The sequence below is a fragment of the Hyla sarda genome, chromosome 1 (genome assembly GCF_029499605.1).
Source record: "Hyla sarda isolate aHylSar1 chromosome 1, aHylSar1.hap1, whole genome shotgun sequence".
In the NCBI taxonomy this organism is placed as follows: Eukaryota; Metazoa; Chordata; class Amphibia; order Anura; family Hylidae; genus Hyla; species Hyla sarda.
Window position 1 is genome coordinate 512,362,697 of NC_079189.1, and position 24,078 is coordinate 512,386,774.

The 24,078-nt window shown below is 42.8% G+C and overlaps 2 protein-coding genes across 7 annotated transcripts in view; one reads left to right on the forward strand and one right to left on the reverse strand.

The window, feature by feature from the left end:
* The window catches only part of SKIC3 (SKI3 subunit of superkiller complex), a 187,803-nt gene extending 175,401 nt beyond the window's left edge, over positions 1-12,402 (forward strand). For all 5 annotated transcript variants that reach the window (XM_056537805.1, XM_056537815.1, XM_056537796.1 and 2 more), the window contains 2 exons: positions 1,114-1,237; positions 7,096-12,402. In XM_056537805.1, the coding sequence (XP_056393780.1) occupies positions 1,114-1,237; positions 7,096-7,173 (202 nt within the window). In that variant the 3' untranslated portion in view covers positions 7,174-12,402. The remainder of the gene's footprint in view (positions 1-1,113; positions 1,238-7,095) is intronic.
* Positions 12,403-13,494: 1,092 nt separating this feature from the next.
* FAM81B (family with sequence similarity 81 member B) overlaps positions 13,495-24,078 on the reverse strand; it is a 236,705-nt gene continuing 226,121 nt past the window's right edge. For both annotated transcript variants that reach the window (XM_056537959.1, XM_056537953.1), the window contains exons 7-9: positions 21,696-21,831; positions 17,898-18,093; positions 13,495-15,828 (exon numbers count right to left, since the gene is read on the reverse strand). In XM_056537959.1, the coding sequence (XP_056393934.1) occupies positions 15,695-15,828; positions 17,898-18,093; positions 21,696-21,831 (466 nt within the window). In that variant the 3' untranslated portion in view covers positions 13,495-15,694. The remainder of the gene's footprint in view (positions 15,829-17,897; positions 18,094-21,695; positions 21,832-24,078) is intronic.

Sequence of the window (24,078 nt, forward strand, 5' to 3'; positions counted from 1 at the left end):
CCACTTCCCGGTCCTGTTTTAGCAGACAGGGAACTCTGACTTAGCCAATCACTGACCACAGTAGTCACTTGCTGTGGGGACATTTCCTTGCATTAAGACAGGTGACCATCAAGTGCAGATCAGTGGGGACCTATGCACCATCTAGTGATGCCTAGGGCTCTGGTCACATTTTCCATGTTTAGGTAATCTATGCTGCAACCAGGTCAAACAATTTTGGCAAAAATTTGGACCCTCTAGCTCTGTATTTCCCCACCACTGTGCCTTCAGCTGTTGCAAAACTACAACTCCCAGCATGCCCAGACAGCCTTTGACTCTCTGGACATGCTGGGAGTTGTAGTTTAGGCCTCTTTCAAACTATGAAATAGTTCCGTCTAGGAACTTCCGTCACCAGTTCCGTCACTATATCGGCGAAACCCGGCCGTTACAAAACCCCTGACGGCCGTGACTAAATTGCATTGCAGCCTATGGGGTTTTGTAACTGCCCGTTTGCACCCATATATGCCCGTAATTCATTACGGGCGTTATACAGTGACGGGACATCGTGGCGGAAAAATTACTGCATGCAGTATTATATAGTATATATAGTATATATATTATATACAGTATAATATAGTGACGGAACTGGTGACGGAAGTTCCTAAACGGAACTATTTCATAGTGTGAAAGAGGCCTTAGAAATAGCTGGTGGCACCCTGGTTGGGAAATATTTTTCTAGCCATCAATGTTCTATAATGCCGCTGTGTGATACCAAACTTCTTCGGAGCATTGGAACACCTGAAAAAGAACAACTTTAAAACTAAACATTGACGACAAATTCATTAGATTAAATTGTGGGGAAATCTGTATATATATATGCTCCTGTCTATTGACAATGTATTGTGGTTGAACCCCTTTTCCTTCTACTCTTGTCTGATAATTCAGAAGGTTTCATATTTATTTGTGATTGTTATGTAAAGGATGGTTCAAAGCTGTAACACCGGACATAGCTTATGGGTGAGAGTGGTGGTGTTTCTGGGTTAAATGTTCTATTCATTTATTTATTTATTTTTTTGTCATCTCAGACAAACAGTAAAAACTAAAGTATGATTTATACTATGTGTTTTTGTTCTCCAGGAAAACCCGACAACTTTTGGAGAAAGTGGTTTACCAGTCAGGATGCAGTGAGACTGTTGCCTCGGTTGCCCGCTGGTATCTCTTAAGACATTTACATGCCAAAAACGATGATCAGTTAATAGAAGTAAGTCTGGTTCAGCGATTGTTCCAGTCTTGTCACATCTATAAAAACATCAATTACTGGTGTCAGTCTAACATGTCATGATCGAGTTACCATAGACAAGCTTATACTGTCATCTGACAACTGCTTATTGTACTTCACAGATGACTTAATCGCTTCTGCAGTTCTATGAATGATCACTCACATTCTTCATACATAATAATTTCCTAGTAATTAACTTACCGTATATACTCGAGTATAAGCCGACCCGAGTATAAGCCGAGACCCCTAATTTCAACCCAAAATCCCAGGAAAAGTTATTGACTCGAGTATAAGCCTAGGGTGGGAAATACATCATCCCCCCCTGTCATCATCCAGACCCGTCATTAACATCCTCATCATCATCACCGCCTGTCATCATCCAGACCCTCATCATCATCACCTGTCATCATCCCCTTGTCATCATCCCACACATCCCCCCTTCATCATCCCCTTGTCATCATCCCCACCCCCCTTCATCATCCCCTTGTCATCATCCCCACCCCCCTTCATCATCCCCTTGTAATCATCCCACACCCCCCCTTCATCATCCCCTTGTCATCATCCCCACCCCCCTTCATCATCCCCACCCCCCTTCATCATCCCACACCCCCCCTTCATCATCCTCTTGTCATCATCCCACACCCCCTCTTCATCATCCTCTTCTCATCATCCGCCCTCAGTGGTCTTCAACCTGCGGACCTCCAGAGGTTTCAAAACTACAACTCCCAGCAAGCCCGGGCAGCCATCGGCTGTCCGGGCTTGCTGGGAGTTGTAGTTTTGAAACCTCCGGAGGTCCGCAGGTTGAAGACCACTGCGGCCTTCGACATCATCCAGCCCCCTCTCACCCCCCTTTAGTTCTGTACAGTACTCACCTCCGCTCGGCGCTGGTCCGGTGCTGCAGGACTGTCCGGAGAGGAGGTGGTCCGGTGGGATAGTGGTTCCGGGCTGCTATCTTCACCGGGGGCGCCTCTTCTCCGCGCTTTGGGCCCAGAATAGAGGCGTTGCCTTGACAATGACGCAGAAGTACGTTGGCAATGAACGCACCTCTGCGTCGTTGTCAAGGCAACGTGACTATTCTGGGGCCGGGCCCGAAGCGCTTAGAAGAGGCCTCCCCGGTGAAGATAGCAGCCCGGAACCACTATCCCACCGGACCATCTCCTCTCCGGACAGTCCTGCAGCACCGGACCAGCGCCGAGCGGAGGTGAGTACTGTACAGAACTAAAGGGGGTGAGATGGGGCTGGATGATGTCGAAGGCCGCAGTGGTCTTCAACCTGCGGACCTCCGGAGGTTTCAAAACTGCAACTCCCAGCAAGCCCGGACAGCCGATGGCTGCCCGGGCTTGCTGGGAGTTGTAGTTTTGAAACCTCTGGAGGTCCGCAGGTTGAAGACCACTGCGGGTGGAGAGTTCACTCGAGTATAAGCCGAGGGGGGTGTTTTCAGCACGAAAAATCATGCTGAAAAACTCGGCTTATACTCGAGTATATACGGTATATATAAGACGTTCTATCTACTGGGGAAATGAGGCATCCTAAAACCATTACATCTTATATAGTGTATGAACCAGTGCTTCCCATCCAGTGTGACTCCAGCTGTTGCAAAACTACATCTCCCAGCATGCCTGGACAGCCTGCAGTGCTTCTCAGCCAGGGTGTCTCCAGCTGTTGCAAAACTACAACTCCCAGCATGGCTGGACAGCCAAAGGCTGTCCGGGCATGCTGGGAGTTGTAGTTTTGCAACAGCTGGAGGTATACTGGTTGGGAAACACTGGTATAAACAGTAGCCCATTGCCTTCTAAATACATCTTCAAAAGTGTTTTGTGTAAGGTAGTGCTTTGTAAGCGTATGCACTGATGCCAGTTTGCAGTGCTCCTAAATAGATTCAGCAGAACCACCCACATGCTGTACTTGAAGTCACAACAAATTACAGGTTATCAGAAACTCACTGGTTGCAGCCTAATAATTCAACTTCTTCATAAGATCCTGGGTCTGAAACTGAATTGTTTTTTTTCCAAAGGTCTTTATGCAATAAAGATGCCTAAACTATCATATAATAGTCAGGTGGTTTACACTTCTGCCCGAGAGGCATAACTGTTTACAGCTTGAGTATTAATTCTGACTAATTGTTTCCTTTTATGCAGCCCGCTATAAGACTGGTTGCCTGTCAGATAGCAGTTTTTACTCTAAAATAAATGGAGTTTTATCCTCTTGCATTCAGATAAGTGATTGTATCCAGTCTGGGTAATCCCCCGTGAGCTAAACAGCCTTGCTTTTATCACTGATACATTGTAGCAAACAACAACATTGCTTTAACTGAATACATTTGTATCAAACCCTCTGTGTCTGGTCAATAAGGCTGCGTTCAGACGGACGGATGTTATCCGTTTGTATCCATTTGGATCCGTTATTGTTCAGTTAATAAACCAAAAAAAAAAAATTTTTTTGTTCTGACCAGAAGTAAAAACGGATCAAAAAATGGATGCAAACGAATGACATTAAAGGGGTAATCCGGCCCTAAGACATCTTATCTCCTATCCAAAGGATAGGGGATAAGATGCCTGATCGTGGGGTTCCCGCCGCTGGGGACCCTCGCAATCTTTCATGCAGCACCCCTCTATCATCAGCCTCTGGAACTAACATCGCTCCGGTTCTGATGAATCACGGGACCACGCCCCCATGTTATGTCACGCTCCGCCCCCTCAATACAAGCCTATCGGAGGGGGCGTGACGGATGCCATGCCCCCTCCCATAGGATTTCATTGAGGGGGTGGAGCGTGACGTCACACGAGGGCGGAGCCGTAACATCACGATACTCCAGCCCATGATCGCGATTCATCAGACCCGGAGCGATGTTAGCTCCAGAGGCTGATGATAGAGGGTGCTGCATGAAAGATTGCGAGGGTCCCCGGCGGTGGGAACCCCACGATCAGGCATCTTATCCTTTGGATAGGGTATAACATGTCTTAGGGCCAGAGTACCCCTTTAAAGGCTCATCCGTTTTCCATAGACCTCAATGTTAAATTTACTGTATCCGTTTTTTTCTTCCGTTTTTTTGACGGGAGAAAAAATACTGCATGTGCCGTCTTTTCTCCCGTAAGAAAACAAAAAATGGAAATGAGCACAGGGGGGGGGGGCAAACGGATGTGAAAGGATTGTAAAAAAAAATCCCATTGACATCAATGGGATTATTTTACAACCATTTGTAATCCGTTTACAAGCAGCAACAACGTAACCTAAATGGGGACAGACGGCCATATGAACGCACCCTCTGGTTTTAAACAAGAATGTTTCTATCCACTCAAGCCAGTATATCTTGGAAATGATTACAAACCAGGACACAAACTTTATCAGTAACAAACCAATGTGACCTTCCCTGCCTATACCTGATATCTTTCTATGGATGGTGTTTAAGTCAAAAGTCATTATAATCATTACATCATTTAAAGTTTGTGGGGCTTAAAGGGAAATCCCGGTGTTTAACTTCTTATCCCCTATCCACAGGAGATACACAGGTTGTTGCTTCGTGCCCCCCCACACCCTCACCCCTTGATCAAGCATTTATCCCCTATGAGGTGGATACGGGATAAGAAGTTAAATACTGGAGTTCCCATTTAAGGCATTACTGTAAAAAAAGTTTTGACATGTCATCTTGAGACACACCGCCATTGTGAGTTCTAAACCGGTAAAGTACACAGCAGGACTCTTCACTCCCCAGCTGGCCACTTCATCTGACTCTTTCACTGCATAGACCAGTGTTTCCCAACTAGGGTGCCTCCAGCTATTGCAAAACTACGACACCCAGCATGCCTGGACAGCCGTTGGCTGTCCGGGCATGCTGGGAGTCATAGTTTTGCAACAGCTGGAGGCACCCTGGTTGGGAAATACTGGCATAGACTATTGCATTGAAAGAGTCAGAATTGATTGACAGCCAGGGTGTGAAACGCACAATGCTGCGTACTTCACCGGCTTAGAACTCAGAACTGAGATTTGGTGCAATCTAAACTTTTGACATGTCTGGGGACAACAGGTCCAAAAAATTTCATATGACAGTAATGCTTTAAGTGTAGGGTCACACGTAACGGAGCCGCAGTATTTTAAGAATCTGCTGGTGACCTGACCCTATAATGTGCCTCCAGCTGTATCCTGAAAGCATGGGAGAGACTTTAACTGGGATCTATTAAGAGAGCAGGTTCAGCAGTGAGGGAGAGTCTGTTGCTAAAGCCCTATGAAAAAGATTTTCTGGTTGTGTTTGATATCATCTGACAGTTAGGTTTAAAGCGGTATTCCAGGAAAAAACTTTTTATTTTTATATATATATATATATATATATATATATATATTTATATTATATTATATATATATATATATATATATATATATATATATATATGTATATATATATATGTATATATATCAACTGGCTCCAGAAAGTTAAACAGATTTGTAAATTACTTCTATTAAAAAATCTTAATCCTTTCAATAATTATCAGCTGCTGAAGTTGAGTTGTTGTTTTCTGTCTAGCAACAGTGCTCTCTGCTGACATCTCTGCTTGTCTCGGGAACTGCACAGAGTAGAAGAGGTTTGCTATGGCGATTTGCGTCTAAACTGGACAGTTCCCGAGACACGTGTCATCACAGAGCACTTAGACAGAAAAGAACAACTCAACTTCATCAGCTCATAAGTACTGAAAGGATTAAGATTTTTTTTATAGAAGTAATTTACAAATCTGTTTAACTTTCTGGAGCCAGTTGATATTTAAAAAAAAGTTTTTTCCTGGATAACCCCCCTAGACATCTAGACTCCGCCCCTAGACATCTTATCCCCTATCCAAAGGATAGGGGATAAGATGTCAGATCGCCGGGGTCCCGCTGCAGCACCCCGCTATCATTACTGAGCAGAGCGAGATCGCTCTGCACGTAATGACGGGCAATATAGGGGCCGGAGCATCGTTACGTCACGGTTCCGCCCCTTGTGATGTCACAGCCCAGTCTATGGGAGGGGGCGTGGCGGTCGTCACGCCCCCTGCCATAGACTTGCATTAAGGGGACGGGCTGTGATGTCATGAGGGGCGGAGCCATGACGTCACGCTGCTCCGTCCCCTGTATCGCCCGTCATTACGCAGAGAGCGAACTCTCTCTGCAGTAATGATGGCGGGATGCCGCAGCGGCGATCCCCGGGGTCCCCAGCAGCGGGACCGCGGCGATCTGACATCTTATCCCCTACCCCTTTAAGTATGGAAACCTTCATGTGAGCGCTTTAATGCTTTGCTTAAACTGCTGGTGCGATAATCCATGCAACAGTCAATCACCCCCTAGTACTGATATTGGGGGTGGGTTTATCAAATCTTGTGCAGAGGAAAAGTTGACCCAGTTGCCTGATAGCAACCAATCAGATCGCTTCTTTCATTTCTCAGAGGTCTTTTCAAAAATGAAAGAAGCGATCTGATTGGTTGCTATGGGCAACTGGTCAACGTTTCCTCTTCACAAGTTTTGATAAATCGTGGCCACGTGTTGTCTTTTATGGCAGGGTTTCTGGGTGGTCTTTTTTCAGCAGGATAACAATATTGTTATCACGCACAAATATTAAAATATTATCATTGCATTCACACAAGTTTTATTTGTTTAAACAATTCTTTGATGTGTTCTTTTTTTTTTTTTTTTTTGGAACTAAGTAATAATATAGGAATTGTAATTCTTTTTATTCCTTAGAAAACTTAATTATTGATTATATTAGAAAAATATATATCTGGGGGGGCTGTAATGCTTCAGGAAATGAATGTTAATTTCCAATATATTAAATTGCACTCTTTTTAATTTTTTTTAATTTTTTTTTGCTTTTTAAGGTACTTTTACAAAATGCCAAAGTCCATGAAGATAAGCGCGTTCTTGATCTCTACAAGCAAATCTCCAAAGATTCATAGGGTTTACAGATTTATGTTCTCCACTAATATCTTCTGGAATGTAACTGGGTTATTTGTAAACTATCAATTTATTGCACAATAAAACTTTCACTGTCCAGTTCCCAAACAATACTATCCACTTGGTTTTGGATTGGTCTTTCTTGGGTGGCATAGACAGTGTAGAGTTTTATATACATTCAGAAATAAACAGTTGATATTGGCAAACAAATATGTCTGTTTAATTGTCATGTTATGAGCTGTGGTGCACTTAGTCACAGCAAGGGATAGTCATGCTATGAATCAGAGGGCAACAGCTCTAAATGCCTAAGCAAATCATTGCTTTTATATGCTCAACAGGGGTGTAGCTATAGAAGTAGCAGCGGTAGGAGTCGCAACGGGGCTCTATTGCCTAAGGGGGCCCCAAAGGACATCTGCCCCATAAGAGAGCAGTCCAATAATTGGCATATGGGGCCCTGTTGCAGATTTTGCATCAGGGCCCGGAAGTTACAAGCTACGTCTCTGATGCCCAACAAATCAGTATTATTCAAGGAGTGCTGGATATTTGTATTAATACATAGATTACATAGCCTGGAGTTCTTAGATGCCATGAGAGAGCTACAGAATTTTTATTATTTTTATTGTCAATTGGGACACTGTTTCTTTTTTGAATTTCATAGGTTCCTGCCAGGCATATGCTATAAAAGTTACTTATTGGATTAACCCTTTAAAGAAACACTGTTTTGTTTTTTTACCCATTTCATCACTAGTTGTAGAGCACCAATTGTTTCATTCCAGCACAGCTGCATCTTTGCGTTACATTACTCTAACTTGGTCATGTGATCACAAAAGTAAGTCAGGTCCTGGGTCAACGGACTGTGAACTGCAGGATGATACCTACCAGCTGGAAGTAGCTGACCAGCTCAACAAGAGATGGATAAAAAAAGAGGTTTTCAGTACGAGAAAAGCAAATTATTAGGTATGTTTTTAATTGTTGATTATGAGGGCAGCCGGTGCTAGAACCACACAGGCATTGTCGGTCCCCAAAGATGGCAATGTATTCTGGGTGGTATCCCACTGAAAGAGTCAACATGTTAATGCTTTTGTCAGAATGAGGAAATCAGAATTTCCATGCTGGAACATCCGCTGCAGAAATTCTGCAGTGTAAACAGGACAGCAGAATTCTGTAGTGTGAACATACCTTTATGATCACAGGCACAATACACTGCACTACCACTACTACTGCAATGTATTATACCAGTGATCTGATGTAAGCTACGGTATATGGCATAAATTAAAAGAGAAAAACATAAATATTTATTTATTTTTAAACATACAATTTTTTGCTCTTTTTTTTTAATGTTTAATTTACTGTTGTACGGATTGTGCCTGGATTTATGACTGCTATGAGAGAGTGAATATGTTAATTCCTTTGGCAGAATACTGTAGGTAATACATTGCCGTCTATTGTGACCAGCAATGTCTGCTCATTCCTAGCACCGGATGTCCTCATAAGGAATTACAAACATGCATCCTCAATCATACCTTGTTTTTCTAAATGTAAAATTTTTTTTTTTTATCCTACTCTTGCTGAGCTGGTCAGCTACTCCATTTTCCTCATTACCACAAGGTAAATTTTGAGATTGATTCACCTCAGCAAACATGGTTGTTATGGCTGTGGCTGAGCTTGTTGATGGGGTCACATATAGGTTGCTGAAGACACTAGCACCTAGGTTCATCCCCCTGTGGGAAATATGACTCTCTTCCTGAAGTCTCCACAACGAGTGACACCAGAATCCATCTTTCCTCTATCCCAGAGTTTAAGTTGTGAGGTAAGGATGTATTATGTGATGTATGTGAGAGATTTGGGAGCAGTGAGCTAAAATTTGAAATGCACCCAATTTCTGACTAACATAAGACACTTTAATAAATGTGAGGGGTTTTACACAGCAGGAAACAAAACATGATACATACAAACCAACACTATTGTTGAATTCCCCCACTGTGTGTATTGTGTATTTTACTTTAATTGTGCAAAACAACATGAGAAATGCTAACTAAATCACCAGAAAAATTGGGAACATTTCCAGCAGTTTTGGAAAATCACAGCAGAAACAGCCAAAATGCAGTAAAAATATGTGAAAAAGGCTGTAACAATTCAACATGTGAACACAACCTAAAAACTTTAAATCTTAAAAATATCTCATTAGTGATTATAAGTGATATCACTTTCGCCTTATGGAAATATTTCTTTAAAAAATGCAATTTGAATAAGAAAACGCATTAAAACTGCATGTAGTGTGAACTGACACCAACCTACTTGCTTTTTAGTCCTCTGGTTGCTGGAGTCTAGCCAGGCGATCAGTTTGGTCTCATTAGGGGAATTGCAGCAATAAGACTCCATGCGTGCTCTCTGCAAAGCCAGAGGTTTCATGGGAAATGTAGGCAGCATGACATATTTATGAGCCGGAAACTCCAAAAGGAGTGAAATCCCAGTACTACGGACACCATCTTATTCCCTAAAACATATAGGCTTTATTCTATATTTCTTAAAATTACAGGATAGACTATAAAAAAATGTACAATCGACGCGTTTCTGAATGAACCTTTTCTAGGTCTAAGAAAAAGGTTAATTTCGAAACTCATCCATTGTTTGTATATTTTTTATAGTATATACTGTAATTATAATCTTAAATCTTATATGTTTTATGAAAGAAGCTGGTATCGGAAGTGCTGGGATGGGTGAATAAAATCTCTTTTTTTCAATGACAAATTTATATGTGCTCTATTAGAAATGAGCATATCTGTACAGAGCCCTGCTTGTCCTCAGTGCACAGAGCCCTGCTTGTCCTCACTGCACAGAGCCCTGCTTGTCCTCAGTGTACAGAGCCCCGCTTGTCCTCACTGCACAGAGCCCTGCTTGTCCTCATTGTACAGAGCCCTGCTTGTCCTCAGTATACAGAGCCCTGCTTGTCCTCAGTATACAGAGCCCTGCTTGTCCTCAGTGTACAGAGCCCTGCTTGTCCTCAATGTACAGAGCCCTGCTTGTCCTCAGTGTACAGAGCCCCGCTTGTCCTCAGTGTACATAGCCCTGCTTGTCCACAGTGTATAGACCCCTGCTTGTCCTCAGTGTACAGAGCCCCGCTTGTCCTCAGTGTACATAGCCCTGCTTGTCCACAGTGTATAGACCCCTGCTTGTCCTCAGTGTACAGCGCCCTGTGGTGTATGCGATTGAGAGGCAGGGAACCGCGCTGAGCTGGTCACTTGCTCAGCCAGCGGTCTGCGATTTCGGACTAACTGCCGGGCCAGCGTGAGTCCAAAATCAATAAAAATGCTTGTGGCCAGGGACTCCTAGGGAGACCCCTGGTGGACAGATTAAACACAAAATACATATAAAAGAAGTTAAAAAAATTATTAAAACCAATTGGAAACCAGTTTAATATTGAATAATCTATGACATATTAAAATATTTTTTTTTTTTTTTTTTTTTAAAGGTACTCTTTAATTAAGAAATTCCCGGACTGCATCTTTAAGATGTGTGCTTAATAAAAGTATGAAGACTTGATGAACACTGTATTATTTTATTGTATAACCATTTGCAAATTGCATTTGTGTGTGTTATAGAAAGAAAAATAATGAATATGTAGTTATAATAAAGGCAGACATGTTCACAATTATGAGTCACTTTGTGATCGGGCCTGTTTATTTCAGACAATGGTATAGCACGCATTTTCTGCTACTCTCCCCGCCTCGGTAATAAAATGACACCTTTAATGGTCTTTTAATTTGTATTTCTTTTATCCACAACACCTACTGCTGACTTAAGATTGGTGACTCAAATCTAGCAAAGAAAACAGCTTTATTTTTATAACAACAAGGATAATTAGTGCAGAATTTGCATTTACTTATAAAAATGAATAAAAATGAAAATTTATGAAAAACACAACCCATTAAAGTGCACAAAAATGAATTCAGTATACATTTTCAGTATTCAGTATACATTTTCAGAATTCAGTATAAAACAAAAGGCCCTAAAAATATTGTAAAAGCAATTGTGTTATATTTAAAGCACTTATGTGTGGATAAAAGTTACTACTCTGTGTAGAGCCCCTGTGTATAATGATTACCTTGTTCCTTATGGCCAGTGGTTCTTGTGTACAGCATAGACCCAAATTTTATGTTGAAATGTAACAAATCCAACATCCGACCATCTAGTCCACCATGGCAAGCATTATATACTATAAAGTGTCCAATTGATAGGACAAATCTCTTTATTTAACCTGTTGGGGACGGAGGGCATACGGGTGCCATCCCGTGGCAATGCCTTGGGGGGTGGGGGTCCATTACGGCGATCACTGTGATTTGCCGTCAATTCTGACCGGCGAATCACGTTTTTTCCAGGCTGATTAGGTCTCTGGTGACCCGATCCCCCGGAAAATAAGGGTGATCAGTGCTGCCAGACAGCGCCGATCGCCCTGCCATTGGTCGGTCAGGACTGACTGACCAATGGGGGCGGGGGGTTATAGTTAATTTCTCCTTCTCTGCGAGGAGGACCATCAACTTACCTAACCTCAAAAAGGGCATTCTGGGAGTTTTGCAACAGCTGGAGGCACCCTGTTTCAGAAACACTGCCGTAGGGTATTTTTGGTGGAGGAGGCAAATGCCATGCTTGCATCCAGGTCCGCCCCTTTGCAAATCCCTAATTTATGCCTCAAATGCGCATGGAGCTCTCTCACTTCGGAGCCCTGTCGTATTTCAAGGCAACAGTTTAGTGCCACATATGTGTGGCTTCTTCTCCTTTTACACCTTTATGAGAAGGAAAAATTGGGGGCTTCACCAGCATGTTAGTGTAAGCAAATAAAACATTTTACACTAACATGCTGGAGTTGCCCCATACTTTTTATTTTCACAAGAGGTAAAAGGAGAAAAAAGACCCCCAAAATATGTAAAGCAATTCCTCCTGAGTACATAAATACCCCACATGTTGACGTAAAGTGCTCTGCAGGCGCATAACAGGGCTCAGGAGTGAGAGCACACCATGTACATTTGAGGCCTAAATTGGGGAATTGCACCGGGGTGGCTGATAGTTGCAGTGGTTCAGACATAAACGCAAAAAATACACCCCTCAAGGAATGTAACAAGGGGTACAGTGAACCTTAGGGGTACTTCACTGGAAAACAATTTTTTTTTTATTTTCATCCCACTTTAACGAAAGTTCGTCAAACACCTGTGGGATGTTAAAGGGGTACTCCACTGGAAAACATTTTCTTTTAAATCAACTGCTGCAAGAAGGTTAAACAGATTAGCAAATTACTTCTATTATAAAATCCCAATCCTTCCAGTACTTATCAGCTGCTGTATAATACACAGGAAGTTCCTTTTGAATTTCCTTTCTGCCTGACCACAAGTGCTCTCTGCTGACACCTCTGTCCATGTCAGGAACTGTCCAGAGTAGGAGCAAATCCCCATAGCAAACTTCCTTTGCTCTGGACAGTTCCTGACGTGGACAGAGGTGTCAGCATAGAGCACTTGTGGTCAGGCAGAAAGGAAAGAAGAAAAAAAAGAAAATCCTGTGTATTATATTGGATCTGATAAGTACTGAAAGGATTGGGATTTTATAATAGAAGTAATTTGCAAATCTGTTTAACCTTCTTGCACCAGTTGATTTAAAAGAAAATGTTTTCCAGTGGAGTACCCCTTTAACAACCCACAGGTGTTTGACAAACTTTCGTTGAAGTGGGATGAAAATGAACATTTTTTTTTTTTTACTAAAATGCTGGTGTTACCCCAAATTTTTCATTTTCACAAGGGGCAATAGGAGAAAAAGCCCCCCAAAATTTTTAACCCCATTTCTTTTGAGTAAGGAAATACCCCATATGTGGATGTAAATTGCTCTGCGGGCGAACTACAATGCTCAGAAGAGGAGCAAAATTAGTTTTTTGGAGAGAGAATTTGGCTGGAATTGAAGGCCATGTGTGTTTACAAAGCCCCCATGCTGCCAGAACAGTGCACCACCACCACATGTGACACCATTTTGGAAACTACACCCCTCATGCTATGTAATAAGGGGTACAGTGAGCATTTACACCCCACTGGTGTCTGACAGATTTTTTGAACAGTGGTCCATGAAAATGAAAAATACAATTTATTTGCTCAGCCCACTGTTCCAAAGATCTTTCAAACGCCAGAGGGGTGTAAATGCTCAATGCACCCCTTATTAAGTTCCGTGAGGGGTGTCGTTTCCAAAATGGTGTCACACGTGGGGGGGGGGTCCACTGTTCTGGCACCACGGGGGCTTAATGTCGCTCCTTCTCTTCTAAGCATTGTAGTTCACCCGCAGAGCACTTTACATCCACATATGGGGTATTTCCATACGCAGAAGAAATGGGGTTACATATTTTGTAGGGCTTTTTCTCCTATTACCCCTTGTGAAAATGAAAAATTTGGAGTAGCACCAACATTTTAGTGTTAAGAATCAAATTTTTATTTTCAAGTCCAACTTCAATGCAAAGCCATCAAACACCTGTGAGGTGTTAAGGCTCACGATACCCCTTGTTATGTTCCTTGAGGGGTTTAGTTTCAAAAATAGTAGGCCATGTGGAGGTTTGTGCTGTTCTGGTACCATGAGGGCTTCCTAAATGCAACATGCCCCCCAAAATCCATGACAGCAAAATTTGTCTTCCAAAATCTTAAAGTTGCCTCTTCCCTCCTGAGCCATGTTGTGCGCCCCAGAGCACTTTACATCCACATATGAGGTATTACCAAAAGAGAAATTGGGTTACAAATTTAAGGGGGATTTTTCTCCTTTTACTCCTTTTACTCCTTGCTATAAGAACATGTTAGTAAACAATGAAGATTTTGAGTTTTCTCCTCCACTTTGCTGCTATTCCTGTGAAACACCTAAAGGGTTAACAAATTTGTGAATGTCATTTTTAATACTTTGAGGGGTGCAGTTTTTATGGGATATTTTATAATGGGGTCATTTATGGGGTATTCTTTTATATGAAGGCCCCTCAAATCCACTTCAAACTGAACTGGTCCCTGAAAAATTCCGATTTAGAATTTTTCATGAAGATTTGGAAAATGTACTTTGAAGCTCTCTAATGCCTTCAAAAAGTAAAAACATGTAAACTTTATGATGCCAACATAAAGTAGACATATTGTATATTTGAATCAATATATAATGTATTTGGTATGACCATTTTAACATCAGGAGGTCAGATTTGCAAAAAATGCTCTCGTCCTTAGGGTCAAAATTGGCTCCGTCCCCAATGGGTTAAAGATCTTAACGAGACTGTCTAAATGTCTGATTAGGACATATAGGCATCATAGGGGGTCCCCTGTTCTCATGCTGTCCTGGTATTACATGGATGGCCACCATGTGATTCTATATTACCACTGGAGAAGCTGATGAAATGTTGATTGTGTGCATAGCTCCCTACTGACCCAACAAATGCCGTAGTGTTCATTTGTAATCCACAGCTGGTGTACAACTGTATACTCTTTTCACGATATAGGAAAGTACAATTTTATGCTTTTCCAAAAACCTTGTCTCTTCTAGACTTTGGTATGGCTCCTATGCTCTGGTTTAACTACTCTTTTGTCCCCGCTATCATATTTTCAAGTCCAGGCTATCCTTAGCATCTAGAACCTGGGGATTCCCTGTGGTGAACCCCACACAACTGTGAGGGCCATAAAAGGTGAAGCTGAAATAATCCCTTAGACATTGCATCAATTTAGATTTGGGAAATAGAGGATCTACCTCTGTTAAAGGTTGCAAAACCTGTTGTGCTCTCATATAAGCCGGTCACCACAAAACTGTATTTTATTTATTTATTTACTTATTTTTTTTAAACAATGGTGGTCTGTATACTAAACATAAGGGCACAATCTGATGTGAACAGAGTCTAACCATGATCTGCACTATAGGCCGTTTGCTTCATTTACTACATGCAATTGAGTAGTAAATATGTTTGCAGAAATGCCTACATTTATTAAAGTAGCAGTTCACACAGTAGCTTTACTAGAGTAAAAAAAAGTCAAATGTTAATTAATGTACTGTATATAACTACCTATGTCTGTTCTCAAAGCACCTAGGGGGTAAGTAGCTTTATCTATCTATCTATTTATGTATTTATTCATGTATTTATTTATTTATTTATTTATTTTTTTACTCGTTGTTGTGTTTAAATATTTGGTTAAAAAAATGCTACACAGAAGAAAACTGAAGTCACACTGATTCAGGCCGCAGCTTCTTTTGATGTATTACACTGATCATTGTAATGCTTTCATTTATTTATGCTCTTTTTATATTTTATAGATTCTGGTGTAGCGATTCATTACATTCCATTATTTTACAGTAATGAGTCTGTAACACTGCCAGAATTTTTTTTTAAGGGAAAAATTCTAAGTAGACTAGGAAGTCTACATAACAAACAACTCACACATCAAATGGCAACTTCATCAGGGCAGATGCACTAGGATCATTTGATATGAATGCTGTAATGTAATGAGCCTTGCAGCACATCATGTTACCAAGAATATCTCAAATATCTTTAATTTCCACAATTTTCCGTCGTATTTGCTTGATGTCTTTCTGGAATTTTCTGCTTTCTAGTTTCACTTTTGTCTCTTGGATTTGTTGAAGAGAGTTTAAAGATTCCTGTATTGCCTGGAAACCTGTTACAGAAACAAAGCAAAATATCCAGTCAGCAGATGAATAGCCCATGTAAAAGGGTCTTTATTCCCCTCTCCCCAGTGAAAATGCATGTATTTGGGGGGGTTGGAGTAAAGGGGTCAGCCAGGAATAGAAAAACAGCCACTTTCTTTTAAAAACAGCTCCCCATGTGTGTCCAGGTTGGGTGTGGTTCTGCAGCGCAGTTCCACTGAAGTAAATGGATCCAAGTTGTAAAACCACACCCAACCTGGAGACAGACAGGGAGCTGTTTTTGAAATAAATTAGCTGTGTTTTTCTATTCCTGGATAACCCCTTTAACAAAATTAGCTGTCTTGCTAAAGTGTATATCTGTTTTAAACAAAATTTAGTGTCTGGAAAGCTTAATGGGGTAGCCTAGATATTTATTTTTATGTTAATGGTGTGCTCCTGGTGTGTAGAAGAAATATAAACACTGGTACTCTCCTGCAACCCATCCTCCAATAGTGCCTTTCCAACAATGCTGGTTGTCTGTCACGACACATAGGAAATACCCTCTTCACTATTTAGTGGCCACAGTGGTGATCTACAGCTCTCAGTGATTGGTTGATTGTTCATCTCCTATGTGTTGGAATAGAAAACAGGTAATACACAGCAGCAGGGGCATTTGTTGGAATGGCACCAATGGGGAATGGGTGGCACGTGAGTCCCAGTTGTTTTTGTCCTTTCTCAGCCTGGCTGGTTTGAGTGACACATTTTCCCTAGCATTGTAATGATCTGTGAAAAAGCTGCACTACAGTGAAATGATCGTTGCCTATAAATTGTTACCTGCTTTCAATAAAAGGGGTCTGACGGGTGTGCGGCAGCTATTTTCTTTTTTTATTCAGATTACGTAAAATAACATAAGCTGCTCCTTCATTTCAGAGGACTGTATTAAGAGTCAGTTTGAGTACTAGAGTATTGCTACAAGCTGCAAAGTCATTGTAATAAAGAAATGCTGAGAAAATCTGCAAAAAAAATTATTTTAGAATTCCACCATTCCAGAGCAGCATATGTTTGTTATGGGGATTTCCTCCTACTCTGGACAGTTCTCAAAATGGACAGAGATGTCAGCAGAGAGCACTAAAAAGTTCTAAAAAGTTCTAAAGAGTTCTAAAAAGAAACCTAATTTCCTCTGTAGTATTCAGCAGCTAATAAGTACTGGAAGGATTAAGATTTTTTAATAGAAGTAATTTACAAATCTGTTTAACTTTCTGGCACCAGTTGCCTTAAAAAAAAAAAAAAGTTTTCCCCTGAAGTACCCCTGTAAACATGTATGTACCACATTATTGGTAATATGACTGTCTTTTCACTTTCGTATTTTATTTTGCTGTTACCCATCATGAGATATGTCTTGTGACACCTTGGCAATGAGACCTTTTGTAGGCCATCAGTTGAGAGTGAACCAGCTGATATTAATTTGCGCTGACAAGGGGCTGGATTACTTTTTAGTTACTGATAGGCTTTCCATGCCTTTTTGCACCGCCCTTTCTTCATGTGTTCAATACTTTTTCACTGTTATTTCACATCAAATCATAACTTTATTCCTGAGCTTATTTCTTTTGTTTAGTTTTATGGTATTTTTTGCATGTATGAATTACTTGGGTTGTTACCAATATCTGGGGAAACTTTTATGTCAATAGCACCTTTGGAAATATATTTAGTGAGAAAAACAGCCCCACTGTATGTACTTACACATTCAGAATACTTGCAGTTTTAATAGGTTTCTGGTTTAACTTTTCCCTTTAATTGGCTGGTTTTACTCTGACATTTTCTTTGCTTCTTAACATCCATTTAATCTATACATGGAGCACTTACCTCAGTTGCTCTCAATGGCACTTCTGCTCTTTTTTCAATAGTTTTTAGAGAGAACATTTCATATACCACCTCCCACACACATCTAAATGCACGTTAGTTACTCCCATAAACCTGGATGGAGTTTGTCTTTTAATGAAATGCTTATGTTTCCCCCCCCCCCCCCCTTCGTCTGTACTTTGTCGCGTTAGATCCTGACTGAGCTGGAAGCTGTTATACAAGAGGAAAGACAATGACTTGCCTGCTCTGTATTCACTTTTCATATTTTCAATCTCATCCCAGATTTGGCTTTCAAGTTTTGTGATTCTGGCAGCCATTTTGTCCTCTGTGTGCTTCAGCTTGCTGAACTTCGCTTCCAGTCTTTGTGCCTGGTTAGTGTTGTCTACTTTTAAAGTCAGGTGATGTACATTCTCTTGTATTCTCTTTTCTGTATCCTCCTATGAAAGCATAACGCCATTATTCACTAAGGACGAGTCAATGCCCTATCTGACATAAGCTGGCACTGTCTCCTTAAAGAGACAGTGAGAGTCCTGCTTATCCTGCCCACACAGTGATCAACAGTTTACCCTTCTCACACCCTAATACAGAAAAAGATGTCAATCACTCTTTGTGGGCGGAGTAGGCAGGACTCTCACTCTCTCCTAGGAGTCCTGTCAGGATTTACTTAGATTTTTACTCAGAAATCCTGCTCCTAATCACATAAATCTATATATAAAAGAGCTCATTTTCTCTCCCTCCATCATATCATCTGATTATTTCACTGTAAATAATAATACAAGATTTCCTCAGAGGGCTAAAACTTTTGTACTAAGAATCCTGGCATATAATTGCTGAAAACAAACAATAGGGCATAGTGGTATAGGATGCAGAAACATCATGCAGGGGTAAAATGGAGGGCACTGTTATACGTTTGGCATTGGTGCTCTGGAGCCTTTGTTTAAAGAAGAACGGCAGCCAAAATTAACTTATCCCTATCCACAAGAAAGGGGATAAGTAGCTGATTGCAGGAGGTCCAACCGCTGCGAACTTCAGAAGGTGACCTGGCATGCAGTGAGGAGCGTGTGGACTCCATTCATTTCTATGGGAGTACTGAAGAAACCTGAGTACAGCACTCTGGCATCCATGGCGCTCTGATAGAAATGAATGGAGCATGTCCCAGTGGTCAGCTCCCCCCTCCCCCCCCCCCATCAGCTACTTATGCCCTATCTGTTCATCTTTAAAGGGGCCTTGAGACATCTTATCCCCTATCCAAAGGAGATAGGGGATAATATGTCTCACCGCGGTGGTCCCGACGCTGGGTACCCCCGCAATCTTGTATTCTCCACCCTCCTGTTTGAGCTGCATGCCGCGATGCCAGCTCACAAACAGCCAGGTGGCGACCACGGGATCGGAGTATCGTGACGTCACGACTCTTCCCCCGTGTGACGTCACCCCCCCCGCTATGCAAGTCTATGGGAGGGGGAGTGATGCCCCCTCCCATAGACTTGCATAGCAGGGGTGGGGGGTGACGTCACACGGGGGCGGAGTCATGACGTCACGATACTCCGGCCCCGTGGTCTCCACCTAGCTGTTTGTGAGCTGGCATCGCGGCATGCAGCTCAAACAGGAGGGTGGAGAATACAAGATTGCGGGGGTACCCAGCGTCGGGACCACCGCGGTGAGGCATCTTATCCCCTATTCTTTGGATAGGGGATAACATGTCTCAGGGCCAGAGTACCCCTTCAAGTCTTTACAAAATCTGAAATATGTGAGCAAGGAAGCAGTGACATCAGTATATGGATATTCCTTTGGCAAGGCTCACATTTATGTCAATGGTTCTGTTAGCAGCTTTTGTCGCAGATTCTGTAGAAAAGTTTTACAAAATAGTACAACATGTATGTTATGTCACAAAAAGTACTGTCCACTAGGTTGGAAACCCGGAAAATGAATTAAATCCATAAGCCGCCATTGATATAGTATGCATCCGAGCTGGCACCACTAATATTTGGTCGTTCTGCTCCTGTGACTGAGTAGACCAACGGAAAACTTAGCGGTGGTGTAAATCTGGCCTAAATTGGTAATTTCCAGTATGTTGGCAACTATGCCGATACATTAAATCAAGAGTTTTTTCAAACAACAGCATCGCTAATGTACTGTAAATGAAAATAATACTTACTGAAGTAATGATATTGCTAACACATTGTAAATGATGTAATTTTATCCACTGAAATACATTAGTGTTCTAAGTTAGTTATTATGACTTATTTCTCAGAAATGTTCAATTACAAGAACAAGCAGTACAGTCATATAGACTCTTAATTAGGGGAATTGCAAAACAGAACAAATGTCAGTGCGACTCACCAACAAACCTTATGTGGCAGAGAGTTTCTAATCCCTGTTTCATAACTAATATACTATATACACTGTTTACACACTGATATCAGCCACAAGATTAAATGGGTACTCCGGCCCTAAGAAATCTTATCCAAAGGATAGGGGATAAGATGCCTGATCGTGGGGGTCCCCCGCAATCTTTCATGCAGCACCTCACTATCTTCAGCGATGTTCGCTCCGGGTCTGATGAATCACAATCATGGGGCCGGAGTACCGTCGCGTGTTACTTCACGCTCTGCCCCCTCAATGCAAGCCTATGGGAGGGGGCGTGACAGCTGCCACTCCCCCTCCCATAGGCTTGCATTGAGGGGGCAGAGCGTGATGTCACATGGGGCGGAGCCGTGGCATCACAATACAACGGCCCCATGATCATGATTAGAGATTACAGTAAATTCGATTCGTCACGAACTTCTTGGCTCGGCAGTTGATGACTTATCCTGCGTAAATTAGTCCAGCCTTCAGGTGCTCCCGTGGGCTGGAAAAGGTGGATACATTCCTAGGAAAGAGTCTCCTAGGACTGTATCCACCTTTTCCGGAGCACCGGAAAGCTGAACTAATTTATGCAGGAAAAGTCATCAACTGCCGAGCCGAGAAGTTTGTGACGAATCAAATTTACTGTAAGTTCGCTCATCTCTAATCATGATTCATCAGACCCGGAGCGATGTTCGCTCCAGAGGCTGATGATAGTGAGGTGCTGCATGAAAGATTGCGGGGGACCCCTGCGATGAAGCATCATATGGCCTATCCTTTGGATAGGGGATAACATTTCTTAAGGCCGGAGTACCCCTTTAAAGCCTAGCCTAGTATTGGGTCTATCCCGTACCAATACAGCTCCAAACCTGTCAAGGCATGGATTTCACAAGATCTCTGCAGGTAATACTATTCCACAGCCCCTGAGGAAGCGATTTTACAGCGAGACGGTCGTTGGGGTTGGTATAGGTATGGTTTGGCACCCCTTTGTTATTTATTTCTAATATCTGCTCAGGTCTTTATTTGTACCATTCTTTGCATTCACATATGGCTATGCTCTGTACCTGATTTGTATTACTATCTTACTCCTATGCGTTGAGCCGTCATAGCTATACTTTGTATGTATCTGGTGCTGTTCTTGTCTTATGTATTTTCAATGTGTTTTTTGCATACCTGTTTTATGTGATTTAATAAAGAAGTACATTCATTTTGTTCATACTCAGTTGTGGTGCATCTTTATAATTATAGGCATATAATACTACACATGCACCCTTTACCTGCAGTTATCTGTAGGGGCTCCTATATTGGTGATATAATACTATGCTATATTGCAGATGTAATGTGTTTCAATGGTTTAGGGGGGATTTTAAAATAAAAAAAGAAACCATACCCATCTGCCCTGTTCCCCCACAGCTGCCCTACAGACAGCTTATAGTCCCTGCTGTTTTTGGCTGGTTCCTGTGTCATGTCGTCCCCGCAGGAACTCCCCACTCATTGAGGGCCAATCACTGCCCACCATAGAGACCCATCTCAGCCAGTTATTTCCTGCTCTATAATATGTTGGTTAAGTATAAAGTATATAGTAGATAATGTATACTGCACATATTACCAAATGTAAAATTATCTATATGCATCATTTTATGACAACTGTTAGCGGCAACATAAAAATGGGAGCAATGTAATGTTCTACTCCTACCATCCTTTCTCTCAGAGCATTGATGAGTTGTTGTATGTGCTGAGTCTGACCGTCTGCTGTTCTTTCTAACTGGGATTCAGCCCACTTGCGTTGGTTTTGGATTTGTCCTTGGATGTCTTCTAGAAAGCCAGCAAGTCTGAGAACAAACATTGTATAATGTGCATTAATAGAAAACCCCTAAACCTGTGTTCCTAAGGTTCAAAGAAATCCACTGAGCTCCAATGAGAACACGGTCCCATAAAGGGTTCCTCCACTTTGAACAGTAACTGCTTGCTAGAAGGGTCTCATGACAATAAATGAGCTGTGATCTATAGGCGTGCCTAAGTGTTTGATTTGTCTGCAGTGCTCCCACAGGAGAAGCAAAGCATTGCACAGTACCTATTCAAATAAATGGGCCATCTATGTCAAGCAGGTCAGAATAGGTCCTCTTGTGAGAGACACTCTTTGTCTGCCGCGGGGAAGCCCTGTGTGTTTGCTCATAGGAGAATACACAGCGTATTTTCCGTCATGCATCAGATTCTGCATCGTGAATCACATTGCGTATACACAATGGGGGAGATTTATCAAAACCTGTCCAGAGGAAAAGTTGCTGAGTTGCCCATAGCAACCAATCAGATCGCTTCTTTCATTTTTCAGAGGCCTTTTCAAAAATGAAAGAAGCAATCTGATTGGTTGCTATGGGCAACTCAGCAACTTTTCCTCTGGACAGGTATTGATAAATTTCCCCCAATGTGTGATCCCAACCTTAGAGGTAGTTAAGGCAGTGTCCTGTGAGGCCATGGCATAGGCATCCATTTTACTGCAGTCAACTTCCTGTACTAAGAGAACAACAGCTTGGAATGAATTACTTTCTATTTCTACAATAATGCTATTTGCATCTAGTTTGATTAGATTATAACAAATCACCTCTTTTTAATAAACAGTTTGTCTGAGATTAAAAAAGCAATTAGCTTGTTATGTAAAGGTGTGTCCCAGGTATTTAGGTGCTGTTTGTGGGATACCTGGTGTTGCACTGTTACGCCGAGCGCTCCGGGTCCCCGCTCCTCCCCGGAGCGCTCGCAACATCCTCGCAATCGCAGCGCCCCGGTCAGACCTGCTGACCGGGTGCGCTGCGATACCTCTCCCAGCCGGGATGCGATTCGCGATGCGGGTGGCGCCCGCTCGCGATGCGCACCCCGGCTCCCGTACCTGACTCGCTCTCCGTCGGTCCTGTCCCGGCGCGCGCGGCCCCGCTCCTTAGGGCGCGCGCGCGCCGGGTCTCTACGATTTAAAGGCCCACTGCGCCGCTGATTGGCGCAGTTGGCTTAATCAGTTCATTCACCTGTGCACTTCCCTATTTAACCTCACTTCCCCTTCCCTTCCTTGCCGGATCTTGTTGCCATCGTGCCAGTGAAAGCGTTTCCCAGTGTGTTCCTAGCCTGTGTTCCAGACCTCCTGCCGTTGCCCCTGACTACGATCCTTGCTGCCTGCCCCGACCTTCTGCTACGTCCGACCTTGCTCTTCTCTACTCCCTTGTACCGCGCCTATCTTCAGCAGTCAGAGAGGTTGAGCCGTTGCTAGTGGATACGACCTGGTTGCTACTGCCGCTGCAAGACCATCCCGCTTTGCGGCGGGCTCTGGTGAAAACCAGTAGCAGCTTAGAACCGGTCCACTAGCACGGTCCACGCCAATCCCTCTCTGGCACAGAGGATCCACCTCCTGCCAGCCGAATCGTGACAGTAGATCCGGCCATGGATCCCGCTGAAGTTCCACTGCCAGTTGTCGCCGACCTCACCAGGCTGGTCGCCCAGCAGTCGCAACAGATAGCGCAACAAGGCCACCAGCTGTCTCAACTGACCGTGATGCTACAGCAGCTACTACCACAGCTTCAGCAATCATCTCCTCCGCCAGCTCCTGCACCTCCTCCGCAGCGAGTGGCCGCTTCCGGCCTACGACTTTCCTTGCCGGATAAATTTGATGGGGACTCTAAGTTTTGCCGTGGCTTTCTTTCACAATGTTCCCTGCACTTGGAGATGATGTCGGACCAGTTTCCTACTGAAAGGTCTAAGGTGGCTTTCGTAGTCAGCCTTCTGTCTGGGAAAGCTCTGTCATGGGCCACACCGCTCTGGGACCGCAATGACCCCGTCACTGCCTCTGTACACTCCTTCTTCTCGGAAATTCGAAGTGTCTTTGAGGAACCTGCCCGAGCCTCTTCTGCTGAGACTGCCCTGCTGAACCTGGTCCAGGGTAATTCTTCCGTTGGCGAGTACGCCATCCAATTCCGTACTCTTGCTTCCGAACTATCCTGGAATAATGAGGCCCTCTGCGCGACCTTTAAAAAAGGCCTATCCAGCAACATTAAAGATGTTCTGGCCGCACGAGAAATTCCTGCTAACCTGCATGA